This window comes from Hyla sarda, chromosome 4 (assembly GCF_029499605.1).
Source record: "Hyla sarda isolate aHylSar1 chromosome 4, aHylSar1.hap1, whole genome shotgun sequence".
Lineage (NCBI taxonomy): Eukaryota > Metazoa > Chordata > Amphibia > Anura > Hylidae > Hyla > Hyla sarda.
The window spans coordinates 95146825-95171765 of NC_079192.1; the positions used below are offsets into that span (position 1 = coordinate 95146825).

Below are 24941 nucleotides of genomic sequence, written 5' to 3' on the forward strand. Positions count from 1 at the left end.
CTGTCATGTATATCTATGCCCCTTCCTGACACTGGCGGCTACGGTTACATTTACTGTCAATTAAAATGTCTTTTCCATGTCACTTTTACCCGGTGTTTTTATTATGTAACAGTGACAAGTATTTCCCTTTCCTAGTGAATACGTTTGTGTAATGCATTTGCACTTTGGCAGTACGGTGTTTTTCTTCTACGTGCAACATTAAATAACATTTCATGATTAAATAAAAAAGAAATCACCTGTAAAAATCCCTAAGTTATTCTGCAGATTTAGTCATCTGTTTTTTTACATCTCGGTTAGAAAAGGCAATAAGGGAGGGGGGCACTTGTCATATTGGTTGTTCATATTTTAAAGGGCTTGTCTTTGTACTGTTTCCCAACCAGTGTGCCTTCAGCTGTTGCAAAGGCTGTCTGGGCATGCTGGGAGTTGTAGTTTTGCAACAGCTGGATGCACCCTGGTTGCCAAACACTGGCGTATTGGTATGCATTGATACAGAGGGGTAACTTGTAGCTTCTGGGCTCCGATGCAAAATCTGCAACAGGGCCCCATGTGCCAATTATAACTCTGGTCCCTTATAGGACAGATGTGCCTTTGAGCCCCCAAGGCCCCGGAGTGACTGCTATCTCTGCATCCCCTATAGCAGTGGTCTTCAACCTGCGGACCTCCAGATGTTGCAAAACTACAACTCCCAGCATGCACGGACAGCCATCGGCTGTCCGGGCATGCTGGGAGTTGTAGTTTTGTAACATCTGGAGGTCCGCAGGTTGAAGACCACTGCCCTATAGTTATGCCCCTCCATTGATAATATTATACATTATCATCTTTCCAGTCATGCCTCTCTGCATATGTGGTAGCTTGGGGGGTGTAGGGTATGGGGAGTGTAGCTGTGCAGGTATTAAAGGGTGCTTGTTAACCCTTGCTATTCATGACGCCAGGGTGAGGGCTCCTCAATAAAGCTTTTCCTACGGCCGCCCTTCCCAGGAACGATAGGGAGGTAGATGATACTGAGTTTAAGTAGAGAGTAATAATGGATTGTCCACAACCGGATAGCTTCTGCAAACAGCGTTAACTTTACTGAAGATTTTCTGTACTACATTAACATAACAGTCTTTCATCAATACAACCGCTTTCTTTTGGAGATTGACAATGGTTGGGACTTTAGCTTTAAGAGTCTCTAGTATATTGCACTGTTCCACTAGATTTAGGGGAATTAGTTGCGGTCCAGTAGTCAGACTATATGAAAAAGTAGAGAAATTCCGGCTCTATCCCTGGTCTGGATCCCGAGCAAGGAGAAGGTGTGGACCTCACCCAGAACAATGGAAATTAAGAAAGTAAACTCCAGCTCGGCTCAGGAAAATGTGGCTTTATTAACATCAACGAGGCAACAGGTACAGAGAGGAAGTGACGCGTTTCGGCCAGGTGCTGGCCTTAGTTGGCTGAAACGCGTCACTTCCTCTCTGTACCTGTTGCCTCGTTGATGTGAATAAAGCCACATTTTCCTGAGCCGAGCTGGAGTTTACTTTCTTCATTTCCAGTAGTCAGGCTAGTATTAGGAGGAATTAGAGTAAAACTCACGGTTTTGGTTCCACTGAGGCTTTAGGTTTTGAGGCCTAGCATGTCTTTGAAAGTTGCGTAGCACCGTCCTGTTAGTCCGGCATCCATGAGAGCAGCAACCCCAGAGAGCAATAATTGGACACAGCTCCCTTAGTAAGTACTATACAATATAGATATAATTATTAATATATACATTTATTAACATGAAAGTTAGAATTAAGGAGAGGCGACTAGGGGCTGTCCCACCTGAGGAACCCTACCTGAACGTAGTTACTCTGACTTTGTGGACCTCTACACTAGGTACTGGATGCAATACGGTACCGGGACACCACACATACTTCATAGTGGTGCTCATAAAGTTGCTGCCCCCATCACTGCCATGAATACCTTTTTGTTATTCTTTTTCTATAGCATACAAAAAGAACTGGACATAGTAGACTTATTCCAGTGTGTTTTAGATCTAGCATTATTTTATTGCTGAAACAAGCTGTTTTGGTTTGTGGTTATATGAAGTCTTGTTCGGAGCGCTACATGTCTGCCTGTGCTTACAATCCACATTTCTACCCAAATGACTAAATTGTTGTTTTATTAGATCATCACTGTATGAAGAGGGCGTAGACTTGAATCGCAGCGATTCCATATGTATGCCTCTCAGGAGTAAATACTGCAGAGTCATCAATTGACCCTAATCTTCATGTGTGGTGCCAGGCTCCTAAGATTTATCCCTGAAAAGCCTCCAGTTCTTCAAAGGTCTTCTATCATTCTAAGCTTATCACCTCATGTTCCTCTTAAATTTTATGTTATGTCTAGTGCAGGCCTGAGGGGCACCCAGAGGCCACCATGTGGTGGTGGCTGCATTCTGGACTCCTCCAAAGCTTTACTCTACCAACAAACTAGATTTAAAGGGGTACTCCCATGGAAAACTTTTTTTTTTTTTTTTATCAACTGGTGCCAGAAAGTTAAACAGATTTGTAAATTACTTCTATTAAAAAATCTTAATCCTTCCAATACATTTTATGGGCTGTATACTACAGAGGAAATGCTTTTCTTTTTGGATTTCTCTGATGTCATGACCACAGTGCTCTCTGCCTACCTCTGCTGTTCATTTTAGGAACTGTCCAGAGCAGCATATGTTTGCTATGGGGATTTTCTCCTGCTTTGGACAGTTCCAAAAATGGACAGCAGAGGTCAGCAGAGAGCACTGTGGTCGTGACATCAGAGAAATCCAAAAAGAAAAGCATTTCTTATGTAGTATATACCCCCTAAAAAGTACTGGAAGGATTACGGTTTTTTTATAGAAGTAATTTACGAACCTGTTTGACTTTCTGGCACCAGTTTATTTTAAAAAAAAAAAAGGTTTTCCAAGGGAGTACCCCTTTTAAAACTTGTGCAACCTAATCTGAGTGGTCTTAAAGGGGTACTCTGGAGGACAAAAAAATTAAACAAATCTACTGGTGCCAGAAAGTAATACAGATTTGTATATTACTTCTATTTACAAATCTCAATCCTTCCATTACTTATCAGCTGCTGTATGCTCCAGAGGAAGTTGTGTAGTTCTTTGCAGTCTGATCAGTGCTCTCTGCTGCCACCTCAGTCTTTGTCAGTAACTGTCCAGAACATGAGCAAATCCCCATAGAAAACATCTCCTGCTTCAGACAGTTCATGACACAGACAGAGCACACCTTTAAGCAAAAAAAAGTTGGTGACCAATTGACCCTTACTGTAAATTTGGGCAAGTCCTGTCTGGATAAGAGAATAGATAGAATTTGATGATGATGTGCTACATACTCTGGCGGACACCTCTGTCACAAGCTTTACAGTCCTCTCCTCTGTCAGTGTATGACATGGTTATTTAGTGACCACCCTGGCACTGTGTTATCAGGCAGGGAAAACTGGTCTGGTTGTTTTTTTTATATATCAACTGGCTCTAGAAAGTTAAACAGATTTGTAAATTACTTATATTAAAAAATCTTAATCCTTTCAGTACTTATGAGCTTCTGAAGTTAAGGTTGTTCTTTTCTGTCTAAGTGCTCTCTGATGACACATATCTTGGGAACCGCCCAGTTTAGAAGATGTTTGCTATGGGGATTTGCTTCTAAACTGGGCGGTTCCCGAGACACGTGTCATCAGAGAGCACTTAGACAGAAAAGAACAACCTTATCTTCAGAAGCTCATAAGTACTGAAAGGATTAAGATTTTTAAATAGAAGTAATTTACAAATCTACAAAAGCAACAGAAAAAGGGGAGAGCACTCTAAGAGCAATATCACCTTATGCAAGCAAAGCGGTCCACGGTGACCTCTGTCAGAGTCTCCTGCGGGGTGCACATGTGGCAGTGTGAAGTATACAACGTAAATGTAACAAAGAAAACATACGTGCACTCACCGCATAACAGAGACAGTCAAGCCTGGAGGTCCGGTGGCGAAGACGGGGTGCCGGGTCTCGGCATCGGCGCTGGAGTGTGGCGCTCGGAGGATACGCCGGCTGTTTCGCAGATAGATGCGTGCTTCTTCCGGCCTCGAAGAAGCACGCATCTATCTGCGAAACAGCCAGCGTAGCCTCCGAGCATCACACTCCAGCGCCGAAGCCGAGACTCGGCAACCCGTCTTCGCCACCGGACCTCCAGGCTTGACTGTCTCTGTGATACGGTGAATGCACGTATGTTTTCTTTATTACATTTAATTTACAAATCTGTTTAACTTTCTGGAGCCAGTTGATATATAAAAAAAAAGTTTTTTCCTGGATAACCCCTTTAAGGTACATTCCCACATGGCGCATTTGCTGCGTATTTGCTGCTGCGTATTTTATTTTCTCTGTTGAAGTCAATGGGTAGGAAAATATGCAGCACCAAATATGCAGCAAATACGCAGCAAAATACGCCACGTGGGAATGCACCCTTAAGGTACATTTCCCACATAAAACATGAAAGTCATAGTAAAGACTGAAGATATAGTCTGATCGGATCCAAATTTTGCACCAATTGCCCTCATGGGTGGGAAATTTTTTTCAGATATTAGGATTCAATTAGAGAAAAAAGTGAAAATACGAGTCACCTTAGTATAGGATAGACCGTAGGGGCCATCACTGAAATCATTATAGTAAAGTGAAAATAGCCCACCGAGAATGATGTCACCAGGTTTGCCAGATGCCACGATAACTTGTCAAGGCCATTCAGATCAGCCAGAAGGACAAGCCTATGGCTGACACGTTCAATAGCTTTCCCAAACTGTCGGCTTTGTTATTACAGATGTCAGGATTAGTGTTGGGCGCAAATATTCGCAATTTGAATATTTATCGCAAATTTTGCATATTCGCTATATTTGCGAATATGGTGAATATAGCGCTGTATATTCGCAATTACGAATATTTGTAATTTTTTCCCCCCACAGACCACATCACAGTGATCTCATCCCGCCCTGCTTCCAGCTTGTGGTCTAAAGAAGGCTCCTATACTATTTACGGTATTAGACTGGAGAGCGAATATTCACAAATATGAGTATATGCAAATATTCTCATAATCGCGAATATCCTCATATTCGCGAATATCGTCACTAAAATTAGATAGGTAGATAGATAGTGACGATATTCACGAATATGACATGGCAATATTCAAAAGGAAAAATGTCATAGACCCATTATCACTTCTGTATAGACCAAGATATGAGATAGATGGATGGATGGATAGATTATATAGATAGATAGGTAGATAGTTATAGTCACATTTTAATACGAATGTCACGTGACGCAAAGCAAAAATAACAGCAAATATGTGAATTTCTCGAATATAGGACGAATATTCGTCCATATATTTGGGAAATATCGTGAATTCGAATATGGCATGTGCCGCTCATCACTAGTCATGATCACTGGAACCAACATTATGGTGTCATTGTGTCTCTGCTTAGTAGTAGTCTTTAAAATTACAATAGTTTTATAAAATCTGTTTTATTTTTAACCCCTTAACGCATATGGACATTTATGAACGTCCATAAGCGTTTCCTGAGGTATGACACGTGCTCAGCAGGTGAGCGCGCATTATACACGGTGGGTCCCAATTGCTATAAGCAACCGGGACCCGTGGCTAATGCTGGACATCGTCGATCGGGCTGATGTCCGGCATTAACTCTTTAGACGCGACGATCAAAGTTGGTCATCGCCGTGTCTAAAGTGAAAGTAAAAGCTTCCAGGCAGCTCAGTCGGGCTGATCGGGACCATCGCGGTATAGTCCAAAATAGCGTATTTTTTTAACTTTTTATACCATAAAAAAATTAATAAAAAGCAATAAAAAGTCTGATCAAAACAAAAATGATACTAATAAAAACTTCAGATCACGGTGCAAAAAATGAGTCCTCACACCGCCCCATACATGGAGAAATAAAAAAGTTATAGGGGTCAGAAGAGGACAATTTTAAACATATACCTTTTCCTGCATGTAGTTATGATTTTTTTTTAGAAGTACGACAAAATCAAACCTATATAAGTAGGGTATCATTTTAACCGTATGGACCTACAGAATAAAGATAATGTGTCATTTTTACCGAAAAATTTACTGCGTAGAAACGGGAGCCCCCAAAATTACAAAAGGGCATTTTTTCTTCCATTTTGTCGCACAATGATTTTTTTTTCCGTTTCACTGTAGATTTTGAGGTAAAATGTCTGATGTCATTACACAGTAGAATTGGTGGCGCAAAAAATAAGCCATCATATGGATTTTTAGGTGCAAAATTGAAGGTGATAATATTTTTAGAAGGTGATGAGGAAAAAACGAAAATGCAAAAACTGAAAAATCCTCCGTCCTTAAGGGATTAAGTTTATTTTAAGTTCTTAAATACATCTGTCAAAAGTAATAATACATGGCATCATGGCAGTAGGTATAGATAATAACCGTATGCCACATATACAATTTGTACAATAAGGGCTCTATTCGCATCGGATCTCATTGACGTATAATGGGGTCCATCAGGTAGCATAAGAGAAGCTTTAGAATTTCGTATTCAGAATGGTCCCAGAAGATTTCTATGGTTTCCTTAGCCCCATGAAATAGTTAATAAGTTTAAAATCTTATTTGTTACCTAAATCTGTGCTGCAGACTCCATTGGGAGAATCATAAAACTGAGCACATGATAAAAGCAGATGTGCCACAGTTTCTGCAACACGCTAGTACTAGGACTGTCTGATGAAGACTCCAGAGTAAGGCAAACCAGTATTATTATTATTATTATGCCATGGATTAGCCATTACATTTGGTGGGGAAAATTAGGAAGCTAAACATATGCTCCAGACATATGCCTACACCAGTGTTTCCCAACAAGGATGCCTCCAGTTGCTGTAAAACTACAGCTCCCAGCATGCCCGGACAGCCAAAGGCTGTCCGGGCATGCTGGGAGCTGTAGTTTTACAACAGCCGGAGACACCCTGGTTGGGAAACACTGGCCTATACAAACATTTGCGTTGATCCCTTATGGAAAAACCATGAACCATCTATTTTATATTTTTTTTTTTTGCAGTTTTGTTTTGTTTTGGTGCAGACACCGTTTTGGCATATGTTTGGCTATTGAAAGTCTATGCGGACATTAGAGGTGAATTTCCTGCCATAAATAGGAAGAGCAGTGCCGGACCCAACCTAATGTAAGGTGTCCATTTTAGGACATCGTCAGTCGTCAGCTGTACCTCTGTCCTCCAGCAGGTGAAACGGTGTCCCACCTCTTCCTTCGGACCAATCGCCGTCAGTCGTCAGCCGCAACTCCGTCCTCCGTCAGTCGAAACGGCATCCCGCCTCCTCCCTCACACCAATCGCTGTCATCCTTCAGCCACAACTCCCTCATCCGAAAGTCCCTCATCCAAAACGCCGTCATACCTCAGACGATTCTCCCTCATATAGCAGAGCCGATGCTGCACTGCACTGTATAGCAGAGCCGACATTGAATAGCATGTACAGCAGAACCTGTATAGCAGAGAGCCGACAGGAAGGTTTTTCATCTGAGGGATGACAGAGTTTTGGATGAGAGACTTTAGGATGACAGAGTTTTGGATGAGAGACTTTAGGATGACAGAGTTTTGGATGAGAGACTTTAGGATGACAGAGTTTTGGATGAGAGACTTTAGGATGACAGAGTTTTGGATGAGAGACTTTAGGATGACAAAGGAGGGAGGAGGGAGTTGCGGCTGATGCCTGACGGAGATTGGTCCGAGGGAGGAGGCAGGATGCTGTTTCGCCTGACGAAGGACGGAGGTACGGCTGACAACTGACGATGTCCTAAAATGGACACCGTACTAATGCTGTCTATAGATACCCTGTATAAAATCGACTATGAAAACTGTCATTGTCATTATACATTGTCATTTGTAATACTGTAATCCCTTTGTCAACACATATGGCTTTCCTCTATGTCACTTGCACTTTCTAACATCATTTTCTAACATCATGATAGATAATCCTCCCATAAATAAAGACATAACAGAGTTTAGTCCTCATGGGAGGATATAGCAGAGAAACCCACTACAATCCACATTAAACACCAAAGAAAGCCTAAAACAAACATTGTCCCTTGTCTCAGCTTTGCCACAAACCACGTCAATGATCTATAACGCTATTTACAGATTGTTCCGTGGATAGTGGAAGAATTGTAAAAAATGTCTGTTGTAAATGGCAAATGTTATTTTTGGAGAAAATTAAAGCCTGAGTTTTAACAAGTAAAGCTTCATCATAGCAACAGATAGTACAGGTTGATAGTACATATAGCCATATAGTTACAGGTTGATAGTACATATAGCCATCTAGTTACAGGTTGATAGTACATATAGCCATATAGTTACAAGTTGATAGTACATCTTCTAAGCACTAACAGAATATGTATGCATTAAAAAAGGTGTCATCATGATTCTATGCCATAAGGACTGTTATACTCCCTATCTTATTAGAACCTATGGGCAGATTTTCTATTGTAGCTTGTACCAAAAACTGGAGAACATACCTCGTACCTTATCTACAGTATTAGGTGTTTTGAATGCTTTTTAGACATGTTTGGACGACACTTAACAATAGAGCAAGGCCTTGTGGAAAAAAAGCACGGCTTAGTAGGAAAGAGCGTGGATTGAATGCAATTTTGTGTGACCAAATTTGGTGCACAATTGTGGGGTAATGTAAGCAACTTATGGGTGGTCTAAACTTAGACTTGTCTAAAAATGCACGAGATTTATTATACAGCATGAGCCATTTTGACGAACACATTCTTTGACTGTCTAGTCAAAATTTACACTTTCCAACTTGGCTACAGTAATACCAAAAGCTAGGTGTGACCTCTTAACAAGTGACATAGCCATACAGGGGTCCAGAGGTAGCAATTGTACCTGGACTTTGGTGCCTTGGTGGGTCCAACGATAGGAAGTTATCCATATTATAAGCAGTAGATGAGGGTCCTGTTACATATTTTGCATTGGGGCCCTCGAGCTTTAAGTTAAATGACAAGTATCATGTAAAAAATTCATCCGCTATCCAAAGGAAAGGGAATAAGTTTTAGATTGCCGGGGGTCCGAGTGCTGGGGTCCCCCACGATCTCCTGTGTACAGCCCGGGCTCTCCTATACAGCGGCGCATCACGACCCCAGCCTAAAACGTGGGATACCACGCCCCCTCTATATAGTTCTGTGGGAGAGCCGAAGATTGTCGAATGGCTCTCCCATAAAGCTATATGGAGGGGGCATGGTGGCGCTGTATAGGAGAGCCAGGGCTCAAAACAGGAGATTGCGGAAGGCCCCAGCGCTCGGACCCCCGCAATCAAAAATTTATCCCCTATCCTTTGGATAGTGGATAACTTTTTTTTACATGATACTTGTCCTTTAAATAATAACAGATGGCCTTATCTGTTATCTACGCATGGCTGGATTCTCAGACCAACTAAGGAAAAGTTTAAAATGTAGAGTCAGCCCAATTTTCAATATCCTCAGGTTTTATCTATTTAGAGAAAAAGTGCTTACACCACAAACTGTAATGAGAGAATGCTAGTTGTAATGCTAGCTTTACATGGAAGAAATAGTGGGACTCTACAACGTAAAGGCTCACAGATTTACAGTCAAAGGATGTATATAACAGTAGACAATTTTATTGCTATTCAAAAAGATGTATAGACAGACCAAAACACGTTTAGGGTAGGGTCACACATAGCATAAACACTGCATAGTTGACGCATGTACGTTTTTGACGCACGTGCGTTGTTTCTCTGTGCTAGCAAAATCTATGGGAGTAATAATAAACACCCATATACTTTGTTGGCACTAAAAAACGCACGCGAGTCAAATATGCTGCATTTACGCTACGCGTGACCCTAACCCTAAAAAAACATTTAAAAACACCTAAACTATAAACATTCTAGAGGGACCATTCCCCAATAAGCTGCAAACTTCCCCATACAGCAACTGTGTCCAATGTTCTGAGCAACATATTACGCCATAAGAATATCTTTGTAAGAATCAGAAATTGTACTAATAATAGCCCAAAATGCTCCAAAATAGAACAATATCAAAAAAATCTCATTGTAATAAAGGGAAAATGGATGTGCAGCCTTGATCTGTACCTAAACTCCGGGCCCTGCCTACTTAGAGCACTTACCCTGATTAGACCAACCCCACTTACAGAGAAGGTCCAAGGACAAGTGCAAGGGACAACTAGAACACAGCATAGGCATAGTCAAAGGGTCAGTAAACCAGTGTAGGTAAGAGCACAATCTGAGACAGTGGCTAGTCCAGCTAAGTCTGGGTGCAGGTACCCAGGAGGTAATGTCACAATCCAGAGGATCAAGAGGCAGAAGTGTAAACTGGAATTCCAGGTAGAGAGTCATAATCTCATTAAGGCAATTTCAAGAAGAGAAGGCGAGTGGGGCTATAGAAACCTATCATAATCAGAAGCCAGTTAATCTGGCCTGGGCCATGAGCTCATGGGACGCTAAGTGGGATTGGCCCAGTGCCACTGCTCCCTGATTGGCTCACCAGCCTAGGATGGTAGCCACACTAGGGCGAACCTGCACAGTGTCATGGAAGGTGGAGAGCAGAGGACGTGGTGCCCATTACATAATGAAATACTGTACATTACACTCTCAAAGTGCAATATTAAAAAACGATATTAAAAATATGATTGTTAGCAGGATTATATAAGAGTAGAAAGGAGATATGTCACCAAAGTAACAGGATAAAGGCGGAACTGGGACAACGGACCATGCCAGTTTTCAAGATCAATTATTGTACTCCATCTTTTCTTATTTTCTCTTTCAGGTCTGACTGACACATTCAACATTGATGACAAGAAACCAAGGATCATCGAAGGATCCAAGGACGCATTCTTTGGCTATAGAGTACAGCAGCATCTGGTTGGAGGCAAGAAATGGTAAGTGCTGATCACCCCACAACCACCCTAATAATAGTATATATCGTTCCTGGGTCCATTGGAATATGGGAGAAGCTCTCACTTAGTTGTATCTATCACATCATTTTTGGAGGTGGTAACCTAAGATGTTTTCTATCTCTCCATTTCTTTACAAATAAAAGCATGTACAGGGGTGACTTTATAGACAGTGGCCCTCATTTACTAAGAGTGTTGTGTAGGTTTCTTTGTGGGTTTTAATTCCCTACAATTTATTTTCCATGGTATTTACAAAGGTTTCCCTACATTTTCCATTTTCCCTACACTTTGCTTTTTTTTACACATGCTCTGATCTGTCTGGTTTTCCTCAGCTCAAATCCTCCACATTTTATGTGGAAACCTTAGTAAATATGTTGTTTTTTTGTGAAAATGTCGGGAACACGCCCCTTTTCACAGACCACGGCCCCTTTCCCCGGCGACCACGACCCTTTTTCGGGTTTTCTTAGCAAAATGGAGAGTTAGTCTAGGTTTTTTCAATTCTGATGCAAATTCTGGCGCAAAATCTGGCGCAGACAGAATTTCTGGCGCAATGCGACAGAATCTGGCGTGCAACCCGACAAAACATGTCGGGTTTGCAATAGTAAATGAGGGCCAATGTATTGAATTTGAATTTGTAGAAATCAAATTCCCATTCAATCTATGAGGTGGTACGGTGGTGCTAGGAAATGAGCAGACCTAGGTGGATGGAGGTTCGGGACTTGCACGGGGGCTCAGAGGCCTCTGAGCCCCCGTGCAAGTCCCGAACCTCCATTACGGCTTCCTCATAGTGAACTGCGGATTGCGGTGAGTGCAGGAATGTCTTTTTTTACACTTGCTATGAAACATATTCATTCTCTTTATAAAGCACTGTACATTTAAATAAACCCCTTTCTATTTGCTCTAAGTTACATGATAAAATCTCCCCCACCTTTTTTAGATTGAATATTTTAATGTAATAGATTGTGTTGTGCATGGATCCATCCACTAGTGCTGCATTGTGGGAAAGAGATCTTCCTGTAAGTACAATGTAGAATCGGGACACACTGTAATATCTGGCTACAAGCAATATGTGTAGCATTAGGCTGGGTGTGCCGTAATCTTACAGAAATATTTGACCTTGCAAGAGAATCAAGTCATGATATTTGTTCTTTCGGATTTTATGGGTATTCTACCAAAGGAGAACCATCATATGCCTCTAGGATTGTGGGTCTAAGTAATATAGCAGCATAGGTAGTAAGGTTGAGAATGTTCTTTTTGGGTACAGTCCCACGTAGCACTTACGCAGAGTATTTCATGCTGCATAGTGGGAAATACGCTGCGTATTCTCAGATCAGCATACACACAGGGGTACCTGGCAACAGCCGTGTGCGCTCAGTAAGCTTTAGAGGCGGGGTCGCGCATCACAGTCCCCGCAGCCCGCCTCCAAACCTCACTGATCACCCAGGGCTGCCGCCGGGTAGCCCTGTGTGTTCGCTAATTGGAGAATACGCAGCATATTTCCTGCTGCACAGCATGAAATACGCTGCGTAAGCGCTATGTGGGACTGTACCCTAAGAGTATTTTGCTGCTTAATTGCTGCTGTGTATTTTCCTATCCATTAAAGTCAATAGATAGCAAAATCAGCTTGACTTCAATGGCAAGGAAAATACACAGCAGCAAAATACAACATGTGGGACCATACTGTAAGACATTCTCCTCAATGGAGAAATAACTAAGACAAAGAAAAGCAATGTTTGAACGTGATAAGTCAAAACTTTCACTAAACAGACGCACATGCACACCGCAAGCTTGTTGAGTCACTGCCTTATGGAGCCAATCCATTTCTACAAGCCCTTATCCCAAAATATGGATGTCATTGATGGGGGTTTCCTCACCCAGGATTATGCTTTACTATCCGTTAGTGTGAGCCACTCCACCCATGCTCTGGTAGACCCAGTCCAACTATGCATGGTTACATGGTTAACTATTACATGGTTAACTATATGGAAGCTGGTAAGCAACACTGAAATTGGCTTGGGGAAACCAATGGATGACCTCAGCTGAATGCCGGGCCAGCTTCAAACAAAAAGTATAGCCCTATAACAAACCACTCATACTTACAAAGTATGTAAGATAATTTTATGAATCAGTTTAAGATATTAATTCTACATAATAAAATGGTTCCAGGTCTTCATAAGTTCTGGTGTTACATGAACAGAACAAGACACTTTAACCATTGTGTATTCAACACCGTCCACAACAGGATATTCAGCATTGTGAAATCAATACAATGAAAGGGTTAAGTTTATTTGAAGAAGAAAAGGCCAAAAAGTGTCTTACATATGTTTGCATTTTTGTGGTGCGTTTGTATCTCATCTGGGATCTGTAGGAATCTCTAGCGTTGGCTAAATCTTATCTGAAGGAATTAGGTTGAGGAGGAGCCTAGATTCTGGCCATGATTCCGTATGAGCTGGAAAGTTCAATGTGAGCCCTTCATAAACAACAAAAATGTCAGGAAAATTCTAGTTTTTTTTTTTTTTTTATGGTATTGTGGGCTTTTTTTTACCACTGCATTTTTTTTAATGCACCTTCAATTATTTATGCAGGTTTTTGTTTAGACAAAACCTGAAGTAGATCCAGAAAGAAGGAGTATACATTATTTTAATATCTTTTGTTCATTTTGAATCCACTCCTGAGTTTGGCTCAAAAAAACTGAAGAAAAACTGGCAAAACTGCAGCTTTTCTCTCAAAAAGTGTGTATGTGAAACCAGCCTGCTGAGCTAATATGTTTTATTTCTTGCACCTGGATCAATAAGGCCGAGGCTAAAAACATATCCGAAGGAACATATGAGCTTGACCAGTGTCTTTGCACCTCAGCTTTGGGGTAAATTATGGAGCATTCTGAGATATTTTCATTTAAGAAAGATTTTTTATGTTTTAAAAATGTTGCATGTAATAGGAGGACATGGACAGAGAAAAGGTGCAGTTGTGCAGCAAGAACTTGGCTTAAAGGGGTTCTCCGGTGGAAAACACATTTTCTCAAAACAACTGGTGCCAGAAAATTTGTAAATTACTTAATTCTTGCAGCACTTATCAGCTGCTGTATGCGCCACAGAAGGTTGTGTAATTATTCCAGTCTGACCACAGTGCTCTCTGCTGACACCTCTGTTCATGTCAGGAACTGTACAGAGCAGGAGAGGTTTTCTATGGGGATTTGCTCCTGCTCTGGACAGTCCCTGACATGGACAGAGATGTCAGCAGAGAGCACTGTGGTCAGACTGAAAAGAACTTAACAATTTTCTCTGTAGTATACAGCAGCTGAAAAGTACTGGAAGGTATAAGATTTTAAAACAGAAGTAATTTACAAATCTGTTTAACTTTCTGGCACCAGTTAGTTGATTTGAAACCATTTGTTTTCCACTAGAGTATCCCTTTAAATGCATCTAATTCAGAGAGAAATTTTGTTCAAAGTAAGTTTAAAGGAGTAGTCAGAGGAACTGAATTTGTTTAGACACTCATCCCAAATCCACAGGATAGATGATTAGTGTCTGATCGCAGGGGGTGCTACTGCTAGGACCCCCCACAATCTTCTGTTTGGGGCCCTAGCTACTTACACATCCTCTGCGCACAATGGCCCCCACCTTCTTGGATGGACGCAAGTAACGGCCCACTTAGCCAATCACCAGCTGCAGTGATGTCCTGTCTCAGCTGGTGATTGGCTAAGTAGGCTGTCACTTAAATCTGTCCAGGGAGTTGAGGGCCAGAACACATCGAGGACATATAAGCAGCTGAGACGCTGTACAGGAGAATCCACGATCAGACACTTATCCCCTAAAAAGTTCAGTTCCCTGGACTACCCCCTTAATAAATCTGGAAAATCTTTAGAACTGTTGAATATACCACTGGGATAAATATGGCCCATAGAATTAGAAAGCATAAGTAAATCCGCTCATTGAGTTATATGCAATCATGTGATCCTCATCTTTCCTGTAAGGGATTCTCCAGTAGGATACATATGTTTTTAGTAGGTGACTCTGGCCAGTGATTGGCTGAGCGTGTATTTTCAGCTGTTACCTGCATCAAAACAGGACCAGGAAGTGGTGATCAATGGGGACCCGGTGAGTGTCAGGGCACCAGCAGTGGGGGATCAGTGAGAAAGTGTCCTTCAGACATGGATATAGTGTTGAAGTCCCCAGATAAACAAAAAAAGTTGGTGAAAACCCAACAATTTTGCCAAGACTGGACAAATATCTAATGTGTATGGCGGCATCCTAAGAGATGATGTTGGAGTAAAGAAGGAATAGTCATGGTGAATATCAACACCAGATCATTTTGTCTCTTTTGGAGATAAGCTACCACCATAGGCGAGTAAGCATGAGGAATCGAGAGAGTAGCTAAAGTGTACATGTACCGTTAGTATAATACACTGCCCACTTGTTCCCTACGTAATAATCCAGTTTTATGCTCTAGGGCTACATTTAAGCGGCACTTCCTATAGTTACAATTAAACTTTAGAGACTCTTACTCATACATTGTATTATCTGGAATTATTTCTATTTCTCCCTTAATGGGGGCTTCCATGGAATTCACTAGTGTTGGGCGCACATTTTTATCGCGAATATTCACTATATATTCGAAATTACAAATATTCACTTTTTGCCGCATATGCGCATATTCCTTCTTTTCACTTGTGGGTCAATTAGAATGATGCAAATACACTTGTCAGAGGTTCTTAACAACATCCCTAACAACCAATAGTAAAGTTTCCCACCCCCTCCTTGTTTTCTTCCTCGAATATGCGAATATAACGAATGCGCAAAATTCGCAAATATAGGACGAATATTCGTCTATATATTCGCAAAATATCGCAAATTCAAATAAACGCAATGCTACTCATCACTAGGATTCACCACAGGATTTTTAGATCACATCTTTATTTAATAACTTATTAAAGAACTCAAGATCTGAAAATTACTTAATATTCCTTAACTGGAAATGACATTTACTTCAAAGAAATGTTAAGCGTTACGTTCATTTTCTATATTATATCTTGGGCCATCTCAGAATCACATTAAAATGTCAAGTAAAGTCTAAAAACGCTCTTCAACTGTTTCTTTGTTATATCGGTAAGAAAGCTGCATGACAGTAATATTCAGTTCCCACAAATGTTTCAGTAGTCAGAATTCTAAGAATTGCCAACATTTTAAGCGTTTTAACTCTCAACTGACCTAGAAAGCCAGGAATTTAACCTCTAACCCCGTCACTGGGCCTTTACCAATATTTGTTAAATACTCCTCTGACTTTTGTGAAAGCAGAAGTACAAGAATCCTGCAAGCAGTAATTCTAACTCTGTGTTTATACAAATACAGTGACCCCCCCCCCCGACCTACGTGGCCCCGACATACGATCATTTCAACATATGATGGCCTCTCAGAGGCCATTGCATGTTGAAGGCAGCATCAACATACGATGCTTTTGTATGTCGGGGCCATCGCATAAACGGCTATCCAGCAGCGCAGACTGTTTCAGCTGTCGCCGGATAGCCGTTTACGGTGCCCCGTGTGGTCCGCTGACGATCACTTACCTGTCCTCGGGGCTCCGTGCGTCCTCTTCGGGATCCCCTGCATCGTCAGCACTCTCCATCGTCGTCATCACGTCGCCTCGCCATCCTATCATCCAATAGAAGCGGCGCGCGTAACGACGTGATGGTGGCGACGGAGAGTGAGGATGCCGGGGAAGCAGAGGCCTTGCCGGAGTGTCAGGGACACCCGGGGACGCGGCGACAGCGATGGAGGGCAACATCCAGGGCAGCGGTGACGAGCGGTGACACTCCGGAACGGCGGGGACACGTGAGTATAACCTCCAATACCAGTGGTCTACAACCTGTGGACCTCCAGATGTTGCAAAACTACAACTCCCAGCATGCCCGGACAGCCGTTGGCTGTCCGGGCATGCTGGGTGTTGTAGTTTTGCAACATCTGGAGGTCCGCAGGTTGTAGACCACTGTCCTATACTTTACATTGAACGGATCCCTCAACATACGATGGTTTCAACAAACGATGGTCCATTTGGAACGGATTACCATTGTATGTTGAGGGACCACTGTACATTCATAACCTATCCACAGAATGGTGCTTGTTACGCCGAGCGCTCCGGGTCCCCGCTCCTCCCCGGAGCGCTCGCTACACTCTCCCCGCTGCAGCGCTCCGGTCAGATCCACTGACCCGGGGCGCTGCGATTCCGCTTCCAGCCGGGATGCGATTCGCGATGCGGGTAGCGCCCGCTCGCGATGCGCACCCCGGCTCCCGTACCTGACTCGCTCTCCCTCGGTCCTGTCCCGGCGCGCGCGGCCCCGCTCCCTAGGGCGCGCGCGCGCCGGGTCTTTGCGATTTAAAGGGCCACTGCGCCGCTGATTGGCGCAGTGATTCCAATTAGTGTCTTCACCTGTGCACTTCCCTATATCACCTCACTTCCCCTGCACTTCCTTGCCGGATCTTGTTGCCATTGTGCCAGTGAAAGCGTTTCCTGTGTGTTCCTAGCCTGTGTTCCAGACCTCCTGCCGTTGCCCCTGACTACGATCCTTGCTGCCTGCCCCGACCTTCTGCTACGTCCGACCTTGCTTCTGTCTACTCCCTTGTACCGCGCCTATCTTCAGCAGCCTGAGAGGTGAGCCGTTGCTAGTGGATACGACCTGGTCACTACCGCCGCAGCAAGACCATCCCGCTTTGCGGCGGGCTCTGGTGAAAACCAGTAGTGACTTAGAACCGGTCCACTAGCACGGTCCACGCCAATCCCTCTCTGGCACAGAGGATCCACTACCTGCCAGCCGGCATCGTGACAGTAGATCCGGCCATGGATCCCGCTGAAGTTCCTCTGCCAGTTGTCGCTGACCTCACCACGGTGGTCGCCCAGCAGTCACAACAGATAGCGCAACAAGGCCAACAGCTGTCTCAACTGACCGTTATGCTACAGCAGTTACTACCACAGCTTCAGCAGTCATCTCCTCCGCCAGCTCCTGCACCTCTTCCGCAGCGAGTGGCCGCTCCTGGTCTACGCCTATCCTTGCCGGATAAATTTGATGGGGACTCTAAGTTTTGCCGTGGCTTTCTTTCCCAATGTTCCCTGCATCTGGAGATGATGTCGGACCTGTTTCCCACTGAAAGGTCTAAGGTGGCTTTCGTAGTCAGCCTTCTGTCTGGAAAAGCCCTGTCTTGGGCCACACCGCTCTGGGACCGCAATGACCCCGTCACTGCCTCCGTACACTCCTTCTTCTCGGAAATCCGAAGTGTCTTTGAGGAACCTGCCCGAGCCTCTTCTGCTGAGACTGCCCTGTTGAACCTGGTCCAGGGTAATTCTTCCGTTGGCGAGTATGCCGTACAATTCCGTACTCTTGCTTCAGAATTATCCTGGAACAATGAGGCCCTCTGCGCGACCTTTAAAAAAGGCCTATCCAGCAACATTAAAGATGTTCTGGCCGCACGAGAAATGCCTGCTAATCTTCATGAACTTATTCACCTAGCCACTCGCATTGACATGCGTTTTTCCGAAAGGCGTCAGGAGCTCCGCCAAGATATGGACTCTGTTCGCACGAGGCGTTTCTTCTCCTCGGCTCCTCTCTCCTCTGGTCCCCTGCAATCTGTTCCTGTGCCTCCCGCCGTGGAGGCTATGCAGGTCGACCGGTCTCGCCTGACACCTCAAGAGAGGACACGACGCCGCATGGAGAACCTCTGCCTGTACTGTGCTAGTACCGAACACTTCCTGAGGGATTGTCCTATCCGTCCTCCCCGCCTGGAAAGACGTACGCTGACTCCGCACAAAGGTGAGACAATCCTTGATGTCTACTCTGCTTCTCCACGTCTTACTGTGCCTGTGCGGATGTCTGCCTCTGCCTTCTCCTTCTCTACTGTGGCCTTCTTGGACTCTGGATCTGCAGGAAATTTTATTTTGGCCTCTCTCGTCAACAGGTTCAACATCCCAGTGACCAGTCTCGCCAGACCCCTTTACATCAATTGTGTAAACAATGAAAGATTGGACTGTACCATACGTTTCCGCACGGAGCCCCTTCTAATGAGCATCGGATCTCATCACGAGAGGATTGAACTTTTGGTCCTCCCCAATTGCACCTCGGAAATTCTCCTTGGACTTCCCTGGCTTCAACTTCATTCCCCAACCCTGGATTGGTCCACTGGGGAGATCAAGAGTTGGGGGCCCTCTTGTTCCAAGGACTGTCTAAAACCGGTTCCCAGTAACCCTTGCCGTGACTCTGTGGTTCCTCCAGTAACCGGTCTCCCTAAGGCCTATATGGACTTCGCGGATGTTTTCTGCAAAAAACAAGCGGAGACTCTACCTCCTCACAGGCCTTATGATTGTCCTATCGACCTCCTCCCGGGCACTACTCCACCCCGGGGCAGAATTTATCCTCTCTCTGCCCCAGAGACTCTTGCCATGTCTGAATACGTCCAGGAAAATTTAAAAAAGGGCTTTATCCGTAAATCCTCCTCTCCTGCCGGAGCCGGATTTTTCTTTGTGTCCAAAAAAGATGGCTCCCTACGTCCTTGCATTGACTACCGCGGTCTTAATAAAATCACGGTTAAGAACCGCTACCCCCTACCCCTCATCTCTGAACTCTTTGATCGCCTCCAAGGTGCCCACATCTTTACTAAATTGGACTTAAGAGGCGCCTATAACCTCATCCGCATCAGAGAGGGGGATGAGTGGAAAACAGCATTTAACACCAGAGATGGACACTTTGAGTATCTGGTCATGCCCTTTGGCCTGTGCAACGCCCCTGCTGTCTTCCAAGACTTTGTTAATGAAATTTTTCGTGATCTGTTATACTCCTGTGTTGTTGTATATCTGGATGATATCCTAATTTTTTCGGCCAATCTAGAAGAACACCGCCAGCATGTCCGTATGGTTCTTCAGAGACTTCGTGACAATCAACTCTATGCTAAAATTGAGAAATGTCTGTTTGAATGCCAATCTCTTCCTTTTCTAGGATATTTGGTCTCTGGCCAGGGACTACAAATGGATCCAGACAAACTCTCTGCCGTCTTAGATTGGCCACGCCCCTCCGGACTCCGTGCTATCCAACGCTTTTTGGGGTTCGCCAATTATTACAGGCAATTTATTCCACATTTTTCTACCCTTGTGGCTCCTATCGTGGCTTTAACCAAAAAAAATGCCGATCCCAAGTCCTGGCCTCCTCAAGCGGAAGACGCCTTTAAACGACTCAAGTCTGCCTTTTCTTCGGCTCCCGTGCTCTCCAGACCTGACCCTTCCAAACCCTTCCTACTGGAGGTTGATGCCTCCTCAGTGGGAGCTGGAGCTGTTCTTCTACAGAAAAATTCTTCCGGGCATGCCGTCACTTGTGGTTTTTTTTCTAGGACCTTCTCTCCGGCGGAGAGGAACTACTCCATCGGGGATCGAGAGCTTCTAGCCATTAAATTAGCACTTGAGGAATGGAGGCATCTGCTGGAGGGATCAAGATTTCCAGTTATTATTTACACCGACCACAAGAACCTCTCCTACCTCCAGTCTGCCCAACGGCTGAATCCTCGCCAGGCCCGGTGGTCTCTGTTCTTTGCCCGGTTTAATTTTGAGATTCACTTTCGTCCTGCCGATAAGAACATTAGGGCCGATGCTCTCTCTCGTTCCTCGGATGCCTCAGAAGTTGAACTCTCTCCGCAACACATCATTCCACCTGACTGCCTGATCTCCACTTCTCCTGCCTTCATCAGGCAAACTCCTCCAGGAAAGACCTTTGTTTCTCCACGCCAACGCCTCGGAATCCTCAAATGGGGTCACTCCTCCCATCTCGCAGGTCATGTGGGCATCAAGAAATCTCTGCAACTCATCTCCCGCTTCTATTGGTGGCCGACTCTGGAGACGGATGTTGTGGACTTTGTGCGAGCCTGCACTATCTGTGCCCGGGATAAGACTCCTCGCCAGAAGCCCGCTGGTTTTCTTCATCCCCTGCCTGTCCCCGAACAGCCTTGGTCTCTGATTGGTATGGATTTTATTACTGATTTACCCCCTTCCCGTGGCAACACTGTTATTTGGGTGGTCGTTGATCGATTCTCCAAAATGGCACATTTCATCCCTCTTCCTGGTCTTCCTTCAGCGCCTCAGTTGGCTAAACAATTTTTTGTACACATTTTTCGTCTTCACGGGTTGCCTACGCAGATCGTCTCGGATAGAGGTGTCCAATTCGTGTCTAAATTCTGGAGGGCTCTCTGTAAACAACTCAAGATTAAATTAAATTTTTCTTCTGCATATCATCCCCAGTCCAATGGACAAGTAGAAAGAATTAACCAGGTCTTGGGTGATTATTTGCGACATTTTGTTTCCTCCCGCCAGGATGACTGGGCAGATCTCCTTCCATGGGCCGAATTCTCGTATAACTTCAGAGTCTCTGAATCTTCCTCCAAATCCCCATTTTTCGTGGTGTACGGCCGTCACCCTCTTCCCCCCCTCCCTACCCCCTTGCCCTCTGGTCTACCCGCTGTGGATGAAATTTCTCGTGACCTTTCCATCATATGGAGAGAGACCCAAAATTCTCTCTTACAGGCTTCATCACGCATGAAGAAGTTCGCAGATAAGAAAAGAAGAGCTCCTCCCGTTTTTTCCCCTGGAGACAAGGTATGGCTCTCCGCTAAATATGTCCGCTTCCGTGTCCCTAGCTACAAGTTGGGACCACGCTATCTTGGTCCTTTCAAAGTTTTGTGTCAAATTAATCCTGTCTCTTACAAACTTCTTCTTCCTCCTTCTCTTCGTATCCCTAATGCCTTTCACGTCTCTCTTCTTAAACCACTCATCCTCAACCGTTTTTCTCCCAAATCTGTTCCTCCCACTCCTGTTTCCGGCTCCTCGGACATCTTCTCTGTCAAAGAGATCTTAGCCTCTAAAAAGGTCAGAGGGAAAACTTTTTTTTTAGTGGACTGGGAGGGTTGTGGTCCTGAAGAGAGATCCTGGGAACCTGAGGACAACATCCTAGACAAAAGTCTGCTCCTCAGGTTCTCAGGCTCTAAGAAGAGGGGGAGACCCAAGGGGGGGGGTACTGTTACGCCGAGCGCTCCGGGTCGCCGCTCCTCCCCGGAGCGCTCGCTACACTCTCCCCGCTGCAGCGCTCCGGTCAGATCCACTGACCCGGGGCGCTGCGATTCCGCTTCCAGCCGGGATGCGATTCGCGATGCGGGTAGCGCCCGCTCGCGATGCGCACCCCGGCTCCCGTACCTGACTCGCTCTCCCTCGGTCCTGTCCCGGCGCGCGCGGCCCCGCTCCCTAGGGCGCGCGCGCGCCGGGTCTTTGCGATTTAAAGGGCCACTGCGCCGCTGATTGGCGCAGTGATTCCAATTAGTGTCTTCACCTGTGCACTTCCCTATATCACCTCACTTCCCCTGCACTTCCTTGCCGGATCTTGTTGCCATTGTGCCAGTGAAAGCGTTTCCTGTGTGTTCCTAGCCTGTGTTCCAGACCTCCTGCCGTTGCCCCTGACTACGATCCTTGCTGCCTGCCCCGACCTTCTGCTACGTCCGACCTTGCTTCTGTCTACTCCCTTGTACCGCGCCTATCTTCAGCAGCCTGAGAGGTGAGCCGTTGCTAGTGGATACGACCTGGTCACTACCGCCGCAGCAAGACCATCCCGCTTTGCGGCGGGCTCTGGTGAAAACCAGTAGTGACTTAGAACCGGTCCACTAGCACGGTCCACGCCAATCCCTCTCTGGCACAGAGGATCCACTACCTGCCAGCCGGCATCGTGACAGTGCTGAGTATATGATTGCTAAGGGCCCCACCACAGGCACCCACATTGATCACTAGAATGGTCCCCAAGTTCCTCTTTACTGCAAATCCAGGGTGAGAGGTTGACTGGATAGGCACTATGGAGCTGACAAGTACAGCTAAGCCCTTTAATACACATACACCAGCTGACAGTACTAGCTAATGTATTGTCCCTGTACCGTCTCACAACTCCTGAAGTAAATAGTTGTCATGTGGCTGAAGAGTTCTCTCTCTAAGTGCCCGAATTTATACCTCAGTATCGTTAAACTTGATATTTTCTGTGTCACATTTCCATCTCTGCATACACTGTGGTATTAAGGATGTGCAAGGGTTAACATTGTACTCTTTACTGCCCCCACTGGTGAACTATAATTGTAAAGGTTGCACAGAACATTGGTCACATGACTCCTCTCATCCAGTTTCTATACAAAAACTGCTAGAAGGTCTGAGGAAGCAGTCTTACAAGTTCTAGTTCTCTGCTAAGTCATGTGAGGAGAAGAATGATTCCAGCTTTTCAGCTAAGCCTGTTTCAAGCAAATAAGCAATCCATGGCTTTGTCAGTGAACCAATATCCACTTCTAATTGCTAGAGTCTAACCTAAGTCGGATCTGAGTCTGGCACAGTGATCATGGCAATGTGTGGTGTTCAGGAAGTTTCACCAAAGACTGTCTGCAGTTTACACTGCATCTCTAAAATCCTGTTCCTGCTCCAAGATAGAGAATTGTCTAGACAGAAGAGGAAAGTAGCTAAGCAAGGACCCTTCTGCCAACATTTAAAGGGGTTATCTACCCTAAGGTGATTTTAGTACGTACCTGGCAGACAGTAATGGACATGCTTAGGAAGGATCTGCGCTTGTCTTGGGGCTAAATGACTATGTTGTGAGATTACCATAACACTGTGGCTAGCTTTCTATGAACTTGTATTTCCTGTTTTCAGTTTTCTTGTTTGCCTACAAATCCCACAATTCCATTTTCCTCCCTCCCACACATCAGCCACCCCTCCCATTGAAACATAAATTAGCTGCAGACCTGTGGTCTTCAATCAGGGTGCCTACAGCTGTTGCATTAGTTGCAGATTGATCCCTCCACCCATTGAAGCAGACAGGCTCCCTGTCATCAGCTGACTAGCGAGTCAGGTCTCGGCCGCATTGCAAGCTGGGAAAAATCCGAGACAGCAGTCATTTTGTATGCTGTTAAAAAAAAATATTGGGGTGAAAATCCCATAAGAATTGTGAGAAAACCGTCACACACAGGTACAGACACTATATTATGAACTACACTAACTTTACAGCCCCTGTAACATAGTCAAATAAAAAAAAATCCCGGAATACCCCTTTAAGTCTTTGTGGGCTTTTGGTTAGAGTTAGTGATGCGTAGCTATCATGTTAAGATCTACTTTAAAGTGTAACCCTGGGTCAACAAGAAGACTTTCAAACCTTAACTTTATATCTGTAGAAAATTCCTGTGATAAGATATAAAACACTTGCTGTAATCTTTTCCAGAATATCATAAAAAAAAAATTCCACACAGTATTCCAGATTTAGGGTAGGGTCACATGCTGTGGATGTGCCAACAGCAGTCACTAGAGCATGCTTCCTGCTGCGGCTGGGTAGCTTTGCGAGTCCGCTTGTAGAGGCAGAATTCCCACTGTAGACACAGTGCTTACTTGTAGCAGATGCACAGTGGGAAATCCTCCGCCACAAGTGAACACACATAGCTACCCGGCCGCAGCAGGGAGCTCTCTCTTGTGACTCCCGTCAGCACATCTACAGTGGGAAATACGCTGCAGATGCACTCTCTTTTAACCTATCCTTGATGTACACAGTTCCTGTGAGCAAAGCACAATAGGATCAATAGGGTGATTATGACATTTTGGGCAGCCATTCAGAAAAAGAGTCACCAGTTGTATAGTCGATGTCATGGAATATGGCATTCATGCAGCCAAACCTTGAGATCTAGTTTTTACAAAGGATAACCATAAAAGAACCTGCAGATAGGATCGCAGTGCTAGTTATTTACATGGGGAGTCATAAATTCCATGATTTTCTGGTATGAATTTTTAATGCCATAGTTTAATTTCCCCAATCCTCATGTACACGTGCATGATGTAGAAGTTAATCCGAAGGACAGAATTATGTAATCCAGTCATCTGGTAAGGCTCAGGAATTAGTCATGTCCCCTCTGGGCCAGTGATGGAGTCTGTTGGTCAAGTGTGAGGAGTACAGATGCTGAGATACCA

At 44.5% G+C, this 24941-nt stretch overlaps 1 protein-coding gene across 2 annotated transcripts in view; it reads left to right on the forward strand.

Annotated features, from left to right (window-relative positions):
- ITGA11 (integrin subunit alpha 11) overlaps nucleotides 1-24941 on the forward strand; it is a 151591-nt gene that overhangs the window by 18028 nt on the left and 108622 nt on the right. For both annotated transcript variants that reach the window (XM_056571622.1, XM_056571623.1), the window contains exon 2: nucleotides 10817-10928. In XM_056571622.1, the coding sequence (XP_056427597.1) occupies nucleotides 10841-10928 (88 nt within the window). In that variant the 5' untranslated portion in view covers nucleotides 10817-10840. The remainder of the gene's footprint in view (nucleotides 1-10816; nucleotides 10929-24941) is intronic.